This window comes from Drosophila busckii, chromosome X, assembly GCF_011750605.1.
Source record: "Drosophila busckii strain San Diego stock center, stock number 13000-0081.31 chromosome X, ASM1175060v1, whole genome shotgun sequence".
Classification (NCBI taxonomy): Eukaryota; Metazoa; Arthropoda; class Insecta; order Diptera; family Drosophilidae; genus Drosophila; species Drosophila busckii.
The window spans coordinates 17,919,380-17,932,640 of NC_046608.1; the positions used below are offsets into that span (position 1 = coordinate 17,919,380).

General features: G+C 43.0%; 1 protein-coding gene across 2 annotated transcripts; it reads left to right on the forward strand.

Moving 5' to 3' along the window:
* The first annotated feature begins 1,479 nt into the window (after window positions 1-1,479).
* On the forward strand, window positions 1,480-11,652 carry LOC108606950 (neuropathy target esterase sws). Of its 2 annotated transcripts, none has more exons than XM_017997507.2 (11): window positions 1,480-2,401; window positions 4,112-4,846; window positions 4,907-5,862; window positions 6,354-6,925; window positions 6,996-7,414; window positions 7,476-7,751; window positions 7,811-7,997; window positions 9,726-9,842; window positions 10,202-10,413; window positions 10,484-10,828; window positions 10,887-11,652. In XM_017997507.2, the coding sequence occupies exons 1-11, from the start codon at window positions 2,300-2,302 to the stop codon at window positions 11,322-11,324; spliced, it is 4,359 nt and encodes a 1,452-aa protein (XP_017852996.2). In that variant the 5' UTR covers window positions 1,480-2,299; the 3' UTR covers window positions 11,325-11,652. The 2 variants fall into 2 exon arrangements, with proteins under 2 accessions (XP_017852996.2, XP_033150153.1); XM_033294262.1 differs by lacking the exon at window positions 9,726-9,842 and adding an exon at window positions 8,826-8,942 and having other exon boundaries at window positions 1,481-2,401.
* Window positions 11,653-13,261: the final 1,609 nt, after the last annotated feature.

Consider the following 13,261-nt stretch of genomic DNA (forward strand, 5'->3'; position numbering starts at 1 on the left):
ACACAAGTGCGAGCGAGAGATTCGAGTTCGAGTTGCGCTCAAATGTTCGAAGAGTGCTGCCATTTTAGCGCAATTGTTGCCAGCAGCTTTAAAGCCATATTTGAATATATCCATGTTTATATATACATAAATGAAACTTAGCATATAGAAATTGTATAAAAATAATTAAATAACACATAAGCTGCATATAAAATGTTTGCTTCTTCGTTTTGGTTTAAGTTTCTTATTCAAAGTAAATTTTGTTTTAGCTTTTTATAGCCATATATTACAAATCTATCCCATTTTCAAATGAAAATTTGGCATCACTGCTAATACTTCTTGTGCTTTTACATTACATTTACATTGTACATGGTTCACTTAAAGCAAGAAATAATTAATAATATATGACAACATTATTATCTTAATACGTATATTTAACTTTAAACCTATATTGAAAAAATATTTGTGTCTGCTGAGCAGCATCTGTTTTTCACCTGTTATGTTCTGTTTAACAGAAATTACTCATGGCTCAAGTCAGCTGTCTGTTATGTTAACGTTAACTAGCAAAGCTGGGCGAAAGTGCTGTTAGGACGTTGATTTCAAAGTGTAACGGTAAATGGGCAAAGGAAATGCGCATAACTTGAATGAACTTGACGAATTGCCCGCCACGGACTTTGGTTTACAGCTATCCCCTAGTAAACTAACATGCTAACTATTACAATCGGCAATCCGACTCTATAGACTGATGCTGCACACTCAAACTGCATGCTTGGCAAACCAAAGTGGCGCCATGCTCTGTTAATTTTTTCGTATGCGAAATGCGAATGCGCATGCAACTTTTGGCTGCACTTGGATAATGCAGCGTTTATTGCTTTTCATTACGTTTTGCACGTTATTTTTTTGGTTTATTATTATTTTTTCGTAGTCGGACTTTTAAGCATAGATTTGTGGTTGCTGGCTGCAGCGTCTGCCGCAAGGCAGATTCCGATTTCACCATCTGTTGTTAATAGACCACACGTCACTGCTAATGTAAACCAAAACCAAAACCAAAATCTTTCCATCATACATCCCCCCGTATCAAATCCTTAAATAAACAATACATTCATTTATATGTAGTGTGCCCAAGTACGCAATGCATATGCATGTTCATCAATTTTCTTAAGTATGTTTGAATTTAATGTACAAATGTTTATGCCATGTCTGCCTTGCAGTTGCTAATAGCTTTCTGCATACAAAATGTAAGCCACATGATTTCATGCCACATGATTTTCAGCAATTTTAAACATAGCCATTAAGCCAAGCCGATGAGTTTTTAAATCAAACAAATTAATGGCAAGATTTCAAAAAGAATGGGCGGGCCAATACATTCGAATGACCAACAGAACTGACAACGTAACAGAACTGTGACAGGTTGGCAGCACCGAAATGTTAGGGGTATGTTGCCCAGCAGCTGATCCAAGTAAGCAAAGTCAAGTTGACAGTTTTGGTCACAGAACCAGAACTACGCGAATCAAAATCGAAACGAAATAATGCTCAGTTAAATTAAATTCATGTATTTTTGTGGTGCCAAGTTGCAATTTGTGCGCCGTGGGACACAAGTGCAAGGATATTTTAGCAACTACAGAAATTGTGGAGTGCATTTTGCGTTCAATTCATTAAGAGAAACAACAATATATTCGCACACAAACAAATCTCGTCGCCAACTCAAAGCCAAAACCAAAACCGAAGCAAGGCAGACGAAGGGGGGAAACAAATCAAAAATTTTATGCGTAAGAAAGATAACAAGTAATGATGAACGACAAGCGTGCAAAGTAACTTGTCAAAGGACATACAGACAGAAAGACACGAAAACAAAGCACAAACATAAGAAAGACGTTTTTTTTTATGTTCTGTCTTGCTCGCTCGCTCGACCACTAGTCTGATTTGACAGGGGTGTGGGTGCCGGGGGCAGCAGCGACGGCGACAGCAGCAGCAGCCAGCGCGTGCTCAAAAACGCTATTTCCGCATTTCAAATACAAACAACAAAACACAGAGAGCAGCAGCAGCAGCAACAATAACAAACAACAACAAAAGCACCAACAGCAACTGTAACAAACAACCAAAAGACATTGCTGTTTGCTCGGTCAGTCGGCAGGTTGGTTGGTTGTTCTGTCGCAGTCGCAGTCGCCGTTGTCGTTGCCGTTGCAGAAGTGTCACCAATTACTGCTGCTGCTGCGGAGACAGAGGCTAAAGCGTGGGAATAACGACAGCCTAGAACAAAACTAGTTTGAAAGGCCGAAACGCGAAGGACACGCTTGAGAACGTACATCCCACTTACCAAATGGATGTCCTGGAGCTTCTACGTGCAAGTGCCAATGGCTATTACAATATATTTTTCTCAGATGCCTGGTGCCAATATGTGTCCAAACAAATTCAGGCAACGGTAAGTAAATTCCTAAAAAAAAAAAAACACACACACACACACATTTGTACACTTAAAAATGCAGACTCATGCATGCACATACATATGTTTATGTATGTGTGATAACGAATGAATTCTTAACTTACAGTTAGTTCTAAGTATTTCTTTGTTTTGGGGGGGCTCGTCGTGAGTCACAAGTAGTGGGTGTGAACAAAGAGCAGTCACGTTTAAGGATAAATCGCATTATTGCGTTGTGATCACGCTCAGTTTCGCGCTCTCTTGATTCGCCTCTCTCTCTTTTACACCGCTGGCCAGCTGCGTAACAGCTGTTAATGCTGCTGCTGTCTTTTGTATTTGTATTTTTATTATGCTATCTTGCTATCACACGCATGTGGCTTTATGTATAAATACATACACATATGTATGTATATACATATGTATGTGTTTGGCATTTCGTTTTGCACACACTTCCGTCAACATTGAGCGCTTGCTGGCTTTGATTAAAAAAAAACAAAAACAAATAAATAAGACAAGACAACTTATATAAACTTGGTTAAAAAGACAGCAGACACGCACACTAGCATGCATAAATACGTATGTGTGTGGTGTGTGTTATCATGGCGTTTAGTGATAATGCTTAAGCTTGACCTCGAAAAGCGATTCAAGAGCGCTTAGGTGGGTCATATTACTGATTACGGGATGAGCAAATTGATTGTACCTGATCGCCAATCACAAAAGCACGTGCAGCTGCAAAGAAATAAAGCATAAAGCACACATACAAATACATAGTATATGTATACAAATGTATGTAAGTGAATTTTTGCGTAAGCTAGTACTCAAAATCAGTTTGCCATAATTCAATTAACCCTTTGGGGCCACATCAATTAAGTAACGCCTGCGCCTTGTGACTACTGTCCAAGCGTTGATCCCAGGTGTGTATGTTTCTATGTACATAAGCTTATCTGTCCATATACTTGTTTATTTGTATATCTGTTATCATGACACTGACGACAATTTGAATTTTCTTTGAATAAGACAAAGACAATGGGCGCAGGCATTCGATGAATATTACTGTTCTTCAAACACACATGCTCACCTATTTATGCATGCATACATATACAATGTAGTATATGTACATATGTGTGTGCTTCCACTTGTGCGCTACTCATTCATTGTTGTTGCTATTTTGATTCATATGCATGGTACTCGTTGAAACCTGTTATAAAAATAAACCATAAACAAACGCCAAGCACGGCAACAATAATAAAAATAATAATAATAACAAGCAGAGCACACTGCTGACAAACGCTTTCAATGGCAGCACTGCAGCAGCGCAGCAGCAGCGCAGCGAAATGCAAATACAAATGCGGAAGAGTTGGCAGCGACACAGTGGCTGCGTTGGCGTCGCCGTCAACGTAAACATCTTACAGAGAGAGAGAGAGCGTAGAAGAGAGCGAAAGAGAAGAAGAGCGTAAGAACAAGCAGCGCAGCTTGCGTTTGCGGTCTGTTTTAAACTGCAAGCAGTTTAGTAATATTAATAAAAACGCATTAGTCTGGGCTTTATAATAAGTGATATACATATATGAATAGTTGGGTTAACCAGGAATAGATTGCAAATTAATTATTTGCATTTAAGCGCGCGCTCAATATCTGAAAAACAACTTAAGGCCATAAATTGTTGTTTGTTTTTAGCGCCGCCATTAATTGTTTTGTATGCTTCCGTTATTCCAGATGTATTGGTATGGCGCCCTGCTGGTCATCGGTGTGCTTTTCATAGCCTGGTTTCTCTACTTCAAGCGCCTGGCGCGGCTGCGACTGCGCGATGAGATTGCCAGATCGCTCAGCGCCGTCACCTCCTCCTCGGGTGGGGATCATCGTGGCCTACGCTTTCGGAAACGAGACAAAATGCTTTTCTACGGTCGGCGCATGTTGCGCAAAATGAAGAACGTCAGCGGCCAGATGTACAGCAGCGGGAAGGGGCACAAGCGGCGCGCGGTCATGCGCTTTGCACGCCGCATTTTGCAGCTGCAGCGTGAGAATCGGCCGCTCGAAATGAAGACAGTCGAGCCGCCGGCAGAGTATCTGGAGGAGACCATGGAGGGCAGCGAGCGTGTGCCGCCAGATGCGCTTTACATGCTGCAGAGCATACGCATCTTTGGACACTTCGAGAAGCCCATATTTCTGAAGCTCTGCAAGCATACGCAGCTGCTGCAGCTAAACGCGGGCGACTATCTGTTCAAGATAACCGATCCGGACGACAGTGTCTATATAGTGCAGTCCGGCATGATCAATGTCTATATATGCAATGCAGACGGCAGCAATTTGTCGCTAAAGACGGTGCGCAAAGGTGAATCGGTGACGTCGCTGCTGAGCTTCATCGATGTGCTGTCCGGCAATCCGAGCTACTACAAGACCGTGACAGCCAAGGCGATAGAAAAGTCCACAGTGATACGTCTGCCCATGCAGGTAAGTTGCAAGTGGCCAGCAGCATCAGATTATAGATTATTCACACCATTTGGTTTGCAGGCCTTCGAGGAGGTGTTCGAGGAGAATCCAGACGTTATGATACGCGTCATACAGGTGATCATGATACGACTGCAGCGCGTGCTCTTCACAGCGCTGCGCAATTATCTGGGACTCAATGCGGAGCTGGTGCAGAATCATATGCGCAACAAGGGCAGCAGCACTTTGCCCTCCACGGTGGTTGGCCCAGTCAGCTCACAGATGTCACAGACGTCGCAGTCAATGCGCGTGCAGCCCGCGCGTACGCCCGCCTCGCCCATGTCGCGTCACTCACGCGAGGAGCACACGCTCTCCGATCCGGATCCCAATCCGAATGCCAATGCGCTGCTCTTTGCCGAAGTGCACGGCGATGCGCCCTACATAGACATCTATCATCAGCAGCAGCAGCAGCAACAGCAGCATCAGCCAGGCATTAGCTCCGCCATAAATATTCCATCAAGTCGACGCAGCTCCGCCTCACAGCATGCGCCATCACAGGCGGAGTCCACCAGTGCCAATGCGACGACGACAACACATGCTGCTTCAATTACAAATGCTAATGTAAACTCCAGTCCAAATGCCACGCCCACAGTTACATCGATTGATCAGCGGCTGGTGCAGTCCTCCGCCGTCGAAAGTCTGCGCCGCGAGCTTGGCTTGAGCGAAGAGGATGCACACATCATAGAGCCTGTGGTGGAGGTGCGCGAACTGGAGCCCAATGTTACGCTCATTACCGAAGGCAATGCCGACGATGTCTGCATTTGGTTTGTCATGACCGGCACACTGGCCGTCTATCAGAGCAATGCGGATGCCACGCGTGCCGCCAAGCAGGAGCGACAGAACGATATGCTCATACACTATGTGCATCCGGGCGAGATTGTTGGCGGTCTGGCCATGCTCACCGGCGAGGCCAGCGCCTATACGATCAAAGCGCGTGGCAACAGTCGCGTTGCCTACATCAGACGTGTGGCCATCTACCAGTGAGTAATCCCAGCCTCAGTCGCTCACTTAAATTGAATGCCCCTATAAATTTTATTTTTATTACAATGAGCGATAAGCGTAAGCGAACGGAAGTTCTGTTTAGCCTCAATGCTTATATCGAAAATATTGAGAACCAATCAGAATTAGAATCTTGAAGTTCAGATTTTATTGCAAATTATGCAGCGCAGTTAACTTTTATTCTTAAATTTCACTATTATTTCTTCCTATACTTTAATACCCCTATAAATTTTATTTTTATGATATATAATGATCATAGAATGATATTTTCGTAAGCGATAAGCATAAGCGAACGGAAGTTCTGCTTATAAAGAAATTATTGAGAACAAATCAGAATTACAATCTTGAAGTTCAGACAACTTATCCAACTTTATTCCATAACTCTTACATGTTACTATTATTTGTTGTCTTTCGTTTTAAGAACTTTCAATCTTGCTATATTTAATTGAATTTAATTCCATTATCTTTGCAGAATAATGCGACAGCGTCCACGCATTGTGCTGGATCTGGGCAATGGCGTAGTGCGTCGTCTGTCGCCGTTGGTGCGTCAGTGTGACTATGCGCTGGACTGGATATTTCTGGAGTCTGGACGTGCTGTCTATCGCCAGGACGAGAGCAGCGACAGCACCTACATTGTGCTCAGTGGACGCATGCGTTCGGTTATAACGCATCCGGGTGGCAAGAAGGAGATTGTCGGTGAATATGGCAAAGGTGATTTGGTGGGCATTGTGGAGATGATAACGGAAACATCGCGCACCACCACCGTCATGGCTGTGCGCGACTCTGAGCTGGCCAAACTGCCCGAGGGACTGTTCAATGCCATCAAGCTGCGCTATCCGATTGTGGTGACACGTCTAATTAGTTTTCTGAGCCATCGCTTCTTGGGCTCCATGCAGACGCGCAGCGGCGCTGGCGGCTTTGGTGCGCCCGTTGAGGCGAATCCAGTGACGCACAAATACTCGACGGTGGCACTGGTGCCCATAACCGACGATGTGCCGCTCACGCCGTTCACCTACGAGCTCTATCACTCGCTTTGTGCCATAGGTAAGGCTATAGCAACAGCAACAGCATTATAGGCGCTTTATTTATTTCTCTCTCGCTCTCTTTCGCGCAGGTCCTGTGCTGCGCTTGACGTCGGAGGTGGTGCGCAAGCAGCTGGGCGTTAATATATTCGAGGCAGCGAATGAATATAGGCTTACCTCTTGGCTGGCACAGCAGGAGGATCGTAATATCATAACGCTCTATCAGTGTGATAGCGCGCTGAGTCCTTGGACACAGCGTTGCATGCGTCAGGCGGACGTGGTACTGATTGTGGGCTTGGGTGAGCGCTCGCATTTGGTGGGCAAGTTCGAGCGCGAGATCGACAAGCTCGCCATGCGCACGCAGAAGGAGCTGGTGCTGCTCTATCCGGAGACGACAAATGCCAAGCCCGCCAATACGCTCAGCTGGCTAAACGCGCGTCCCTGGGTGACCAAGCATCACCATGTGCTATGCGTTAAACGCATCTTTACGCGCAAAAGTCAATATCGCATTGTAAGCAGCTAAATTTGCTTAGTTATTGTTGTCAATACTAATGCCATTCAATTGCTTGCAGAATGATCTCTACAGTCGTGTGCTGCTGTCCGAGCCGAATATGCATTCCGATTTCTCTCGCCTGGCGCGCTGGCTAACGGGCAACTCCATTGGGCTGGTGCTGGGCGGCGGCGGTGCTCGTGGCGCTGCACACATTGGCATGCTCAAGGCCATACAGGAGGCGGGCATACCCATCGATATGGTCGGTGGGGTCAGCATTGGTGCGCTAATGGGCGCGCTCTGGTGCTCGGAACGTAATATAACGACTGTGACGCAAAAGGCTCGAGAGTGGTCCAAAGTATGTCAAAGTGTGCTCATCCAAAAATTGTATATCTATTAATTGACTTTGCCTTGCAGAAAATGACAAAGTGGTTTCTTCAATTGCTCGATCTTACCTATCCCATAACCTCAATGTTTTCGGGACGTGAGTTCAACAAGACGATACACGATACCTTTGGGGATGTTAGCATTGAAGATCTCTGGATTCCGTACTTTACGCTGACCACCGATATAACCGCCAGCTGTCATCGCATTCACACCAATGGTGAGTGAGACTAGCTGCTTACGCTTCCACTCGCTCTCTCGCTCTCTTCACTTACACATTATAACTGCTGCTTAACTTTTCACACGCTCTTTAGTATAACTCGTAACTCGCTCTCACTCTCTCACGCTCCCTCTCTCTCTCTCTCTGTGTTGCTTTATTGTCTTTTGTTGCTTGGGCTGTGTTTTCGTTTAACTGTAGCTTGTAGCCAAAACGCACACACACATACATACACACGCACACACACACACACACACACACACACACACACACACACACACACATACTGAGACTTACGCACAGCAAAAAGAAAATTGCTAACAAACATAGTAAAGTGAATAACGTTTACTATTTGTAGTTAATAACGCTGGGAAGTTTAGCTTCAAACAAAATCTATGCTAATGTTGGTTATTGTTGTTGTTATCGAAATTATTGGGTGAATGTTCATGGCATACATACAGACATATGTATGTGTGTATTTGTATATATGTATATGTATGCATGTGTGTGTGTTCATGTACATAATGTTCTTCTCACTGTGTCCTTAGTAGTGTCCAACAAGCATTTAGTACCGTTAGAGCTGCTGCTGCTGCTGCTACTGGTGTTCAGTTGCTAGTCATAAATAATGGTTTAACTTTTATGTGGTTAATATAAATTTCGTTCGCGCTCGCTCACACTGCTCACACTCAAAGCTCTCTCTCTCTCTCTCTCTCTCTCTCTCTCTCTCTCTCTTTCTCTAACGCTCTCTTTCTTCTCCCACACACAACACACACCAACACACACACACACACATATTTATATATATGCATATGCCAACTAAAACTGTCGCAGGATCTTTGTGGCGTTACGTACGCTCCTCCATGTCACTCAGCGGCTACATGCCGCCGCTTTGCGATCCACAAGATGGACATCTTCTGCTGGATGGCGGCTATGTAAATAATTTGCCAGGTAAATAGCAATTAGCTAATTAGAATTAGAATTTATGTTTACCAATTGTTGTTGTGTATGCCACATACTTTATATAAAAAGTATGGTTATCTCTCTTTCTCTCTGCCTCTCACTTTCAAAAAAAAATATGAAAATTTTCCCCCCTCTTCAAATTTAGAGCTATTGGTGGCACAGTGGGCGCAAAGTGTTGGATTTTCTGACAGTTTAAATGCAGCAAATGTTCATCTCAGTGTTTTAATATAATTAATTTTTTGTTGTTACAACTAAGCGAAATAGACACACACACGCACGCAATACACAGACACGTACAGCAAACAACACACACACACACATACTTAGTCAGAGCTGCAGCTGCACGTTCTTTTAGTAATTTTATATATTTCATACATAGTATTTGCATTTGTATATAAATTACAAGTTTGTTTTATGTTCTTTTGTTTGCAATACATACATACAACTGCCTACATACATACATACATATTATGTACATATATTATGTAGACTAGCAGCAAATGTAATAACATACATATTGATGTACATACATACATCATTATTAGTTGTAGTGCCGTTAAGCCGCAAAGCTGTCGGCACGGCCATAAACGAATTCTATATTTATGCTCTCTTTCTCCCTCTCTCCTACACGCTCCCACACACACACACACACACTTACAAAAAACAATTAACTTTTGCAATATTGTGTTATTTTGTCCCACTGTTTGTATGTGTGTGCGTGCGTGCGTGCGTACGTATGTGTGTGTGCCATTTACCGTTAACGTTTGGCAGGTCATTTATGGCGTTATTGCCGCGCCAGCATGTCCATTGCGGGCGTTTTCCCCCCCTTCTGTGATTACCGCGATGGGCACTTGCTGCTTGATGGATGCTATACCAACAATGTCCCAGGTAAATTTTAACAGCAGCCGCTCACTCAACAGTCGCTGTTGCTGATCTCACCACTGTCACTGTTACTGTTACTGTTACACTGTTAAGCTAACAGAATCCAACGCTCTGCTGCAACACTGAGTCGCCAATAAGCATTTAAGTCGCCATATTTATATACATACATATACATTTGCATATATGTGTGTATCTGTATGTATGTAAATATGTTTTTTGTAATGCCAATTTGCAAGTTTTTAATCATTTCTATGTGTATGCATATTATGCAAATCCCTTCCTCCAAAAAAAAAAAAAAAATCATAAAATTATCTCTGCAACACACAAAACACGTTCAACAACTACAACAACAACAACAACAACAGCTGATGTTATGCATAATCTGGGCGCTGCACACATTATTGCCATCGATGTGGGCTCACAGGACGATACGGATCTGACCAATTATGGCGATGACTTGAGCGGCTGGTGGCTGCTCTATAAGAAATGGAATCCCTTTACCTCGCCCGTCAAAGTGCCCGATCTGCCGGATATACAATCACGCCTGGCCTACGTCTCATGTGTGCGTCAGCTGGAGGTCAGTAGCAGCTTTTTGTGCTTAAGATTGTTTAGCTAATAATACATTTTGTTGTTCCCAACTGCTGCAGGAGGTTAAGAACTCCGACTATTGCGAGTATATCAGACCGCCCATAGACAAGTATAAGACGCTGGCCTTTGGCAGCTTCGATGAGATACGTGATGTGGGCTATGTGTTTGGCAAGAACTACTTTGACGGCATGGCCAAGGCGGGACGTCTGGGACGCTTCAATCAGTGGTTCAACAAGGAGCCACCCAAACGTGGCAATCACGCCTCGCTCAACGAGTACACATTCATTGATCTGGCACAGATTGTCTGCAAGCTGCCAGAGACATATGCGCCCAATACGGCGGACTTATTCAGCGAAGATGACGACTATGACGGCTACATAAGCGAGCCCACAACGCTTAATACGGTGAGTCCGAATTGACTTGATGCTTAATGAAAAAGTTTAACTTATTGCTTGTTTATAGGATCGTCGTCGCATTGAGGTACCGCGAGCGGGTAACTCGCTATCCTTCTCAGAGACTGAAATGGACTCCGATGTGGAGATCGATCTGGAGCTAGAGCGCAAGGTGGACAAGGCTACGCAATCGACGCCACCCACGCCCAGCAAACGCGGCACGCTAACGCCCACAGCCAGCCAAACGAACTTGGAGCCAAGTTTTAACCATAGTCCGAAGCCGGTACATGCAAAGTTCGTTGAGGCATCTTTGCGAACCGTGGAGGCGGCCACCAGCACAGCTGTGATGGCCGAGACTCCAACACAAACATCGCATGTGGACAACGTAGAGCACACACAGCAGCAAGCGGAGGAGGAGACACAGGAACACGAGGAGGCGCCAACAGCAACAGCCACAACAACAACAACGAAGGCAACGGATATGACAAATAACGATACCAAAAACTAGTTGTTACTTGATGCATACTTAGTTTATAATAACACGCACACCCATACATTCTTTTACACACACACACACACACACACACACACTTACACTTACACGGATGTGAAGCTATGACAGCCTAAGCTGAAGTAAAATATATATACTTATTTTTCAAGTTTTGTAGCAAAAGACGGATAAGCAAGTAAACATTGTTATCGTTTAGTGTTAAGAGTCAATTCAGAGTTAAGCATAGCTTTAGCCAATCTCCCAAAACAGCTACAAAAGGCATACACATACACATACACATACACAAGCGCACACATATGTAAATAAATACATATAAATACATAGAGCTCTATATATTTTTACTACTACACATAATATGAATATTGATATTTATAATATATAATTAAGCGAGCATGCATATATTTGAAACTCGTGTATATGTATGTATGCTCTGCCTTCATTTTTGCCCCTCCCTCCGCACAGTTACACTTTTATATAATGTTACGCACTAACTAATTATTTTTAGTTTTTTTTTTCGCTAACTTTAACAGAAGATTGAAGTGGAATGTTGATTTTTTTGTAATTGCCGAGAAGTGCGCTGTGTCGACAATTTAAGAGTACAATGCAGGAAATAAAAAGCAAAATACAATAATATAAATGTCTATTATTCGGGGAACTTTTAAATAAATACAGCACATGGCCAAATGTCCTTCCTTAACTCCAGCTCCTAAGATATCCTTCTGATTCAAAAACCACATGCATTTTTGAGCTCCTGGGCATCGAATCTATTGAATTGCTTACCAGGATATCCAGGATTGCACATACCAATTTTTAAGCAAGTTCGTGGCTTAAATCTTTTTTGTTTACACTTCAGCGTAATTTACAATCGCAGCCGGTACCGGCAATTTTCTGAAGTACCAGGCGAACAGAAGCTGGCAGAACGCGACTGTGCACCACCCCAGTTCAAATGAAACTGCAGCGTGGGGTGAGTTTTTGGCGCCAAGTGCAGGGTTGCACTAGTGCACGGTTGCATTGGGTTTGTGCCGTGGCTAGCTGTTGGTTATTGTCTCAGCTCACAGAGTTGCACTAGAGTTGGGACCAAAATTCAGACAGGACGCAAACCTCTTTTTGAGACGGTGGCCTGGTTTCAAACCACTATTTGCGTTCTGGCTATTTGTTTAAATTAATTGTTATGCATTTTTAAACTTTAAAAATTCAACATTTTTAGATTGCGCCATAAGCACGTGGCATTTACAATTAAAATGAGTATAAAATAGTTTACCTCACACATTTTATTGTAAAGCTATGAACAAAATAGTAAACAAACCAAGACAACATTTCTATGTGAAAATGTCACACTTTTGATTAGCCATAACTCAGCCAAAGGATATCCTATCTTCAGAGATTTTATGCATTGCTATACTCGTGAGAAGCCTCCCAATTAAACTGCATTCAAATTTGGAAAATCCACAAACTTGCGTTTTGTTTAATTTATGATGGTTACATCACGAATTTTGTTAAAAATGGGCAAAAATCGAAAGTTGCTAAATCCAAAATGTAATGATGCAACTTTGTTTCTAACAGCAATACAAGCATAAAACAGTTAACAGTTAAACAAACGATTGAATTTTGACCAAGTTGTGACTACAAAACCAATGCGGCAAACTTGAGTTTTGTTTAATTTGAAGCTTGGAAGCTTCAACAAAACAAAGGCGACGAAAATGAAGCATCTTTTGACATGATCCTGATCCTGATCCTGCAAAGAAGCTCAGAACAATAGCAGGCAACATAGCCTGCAGCGATAACTCAACCCATAACTTGCTCAAATGTAGTCGGAGTACTATCAAAATATTCTTTTTTAAAAGGACTATCAATCTCTTCTTGCTACAAAAATGAAATTACACAGCTTAAATTTAATGTTTTTTTTATTATGTTTTAAATAGTTGATAAGGCGC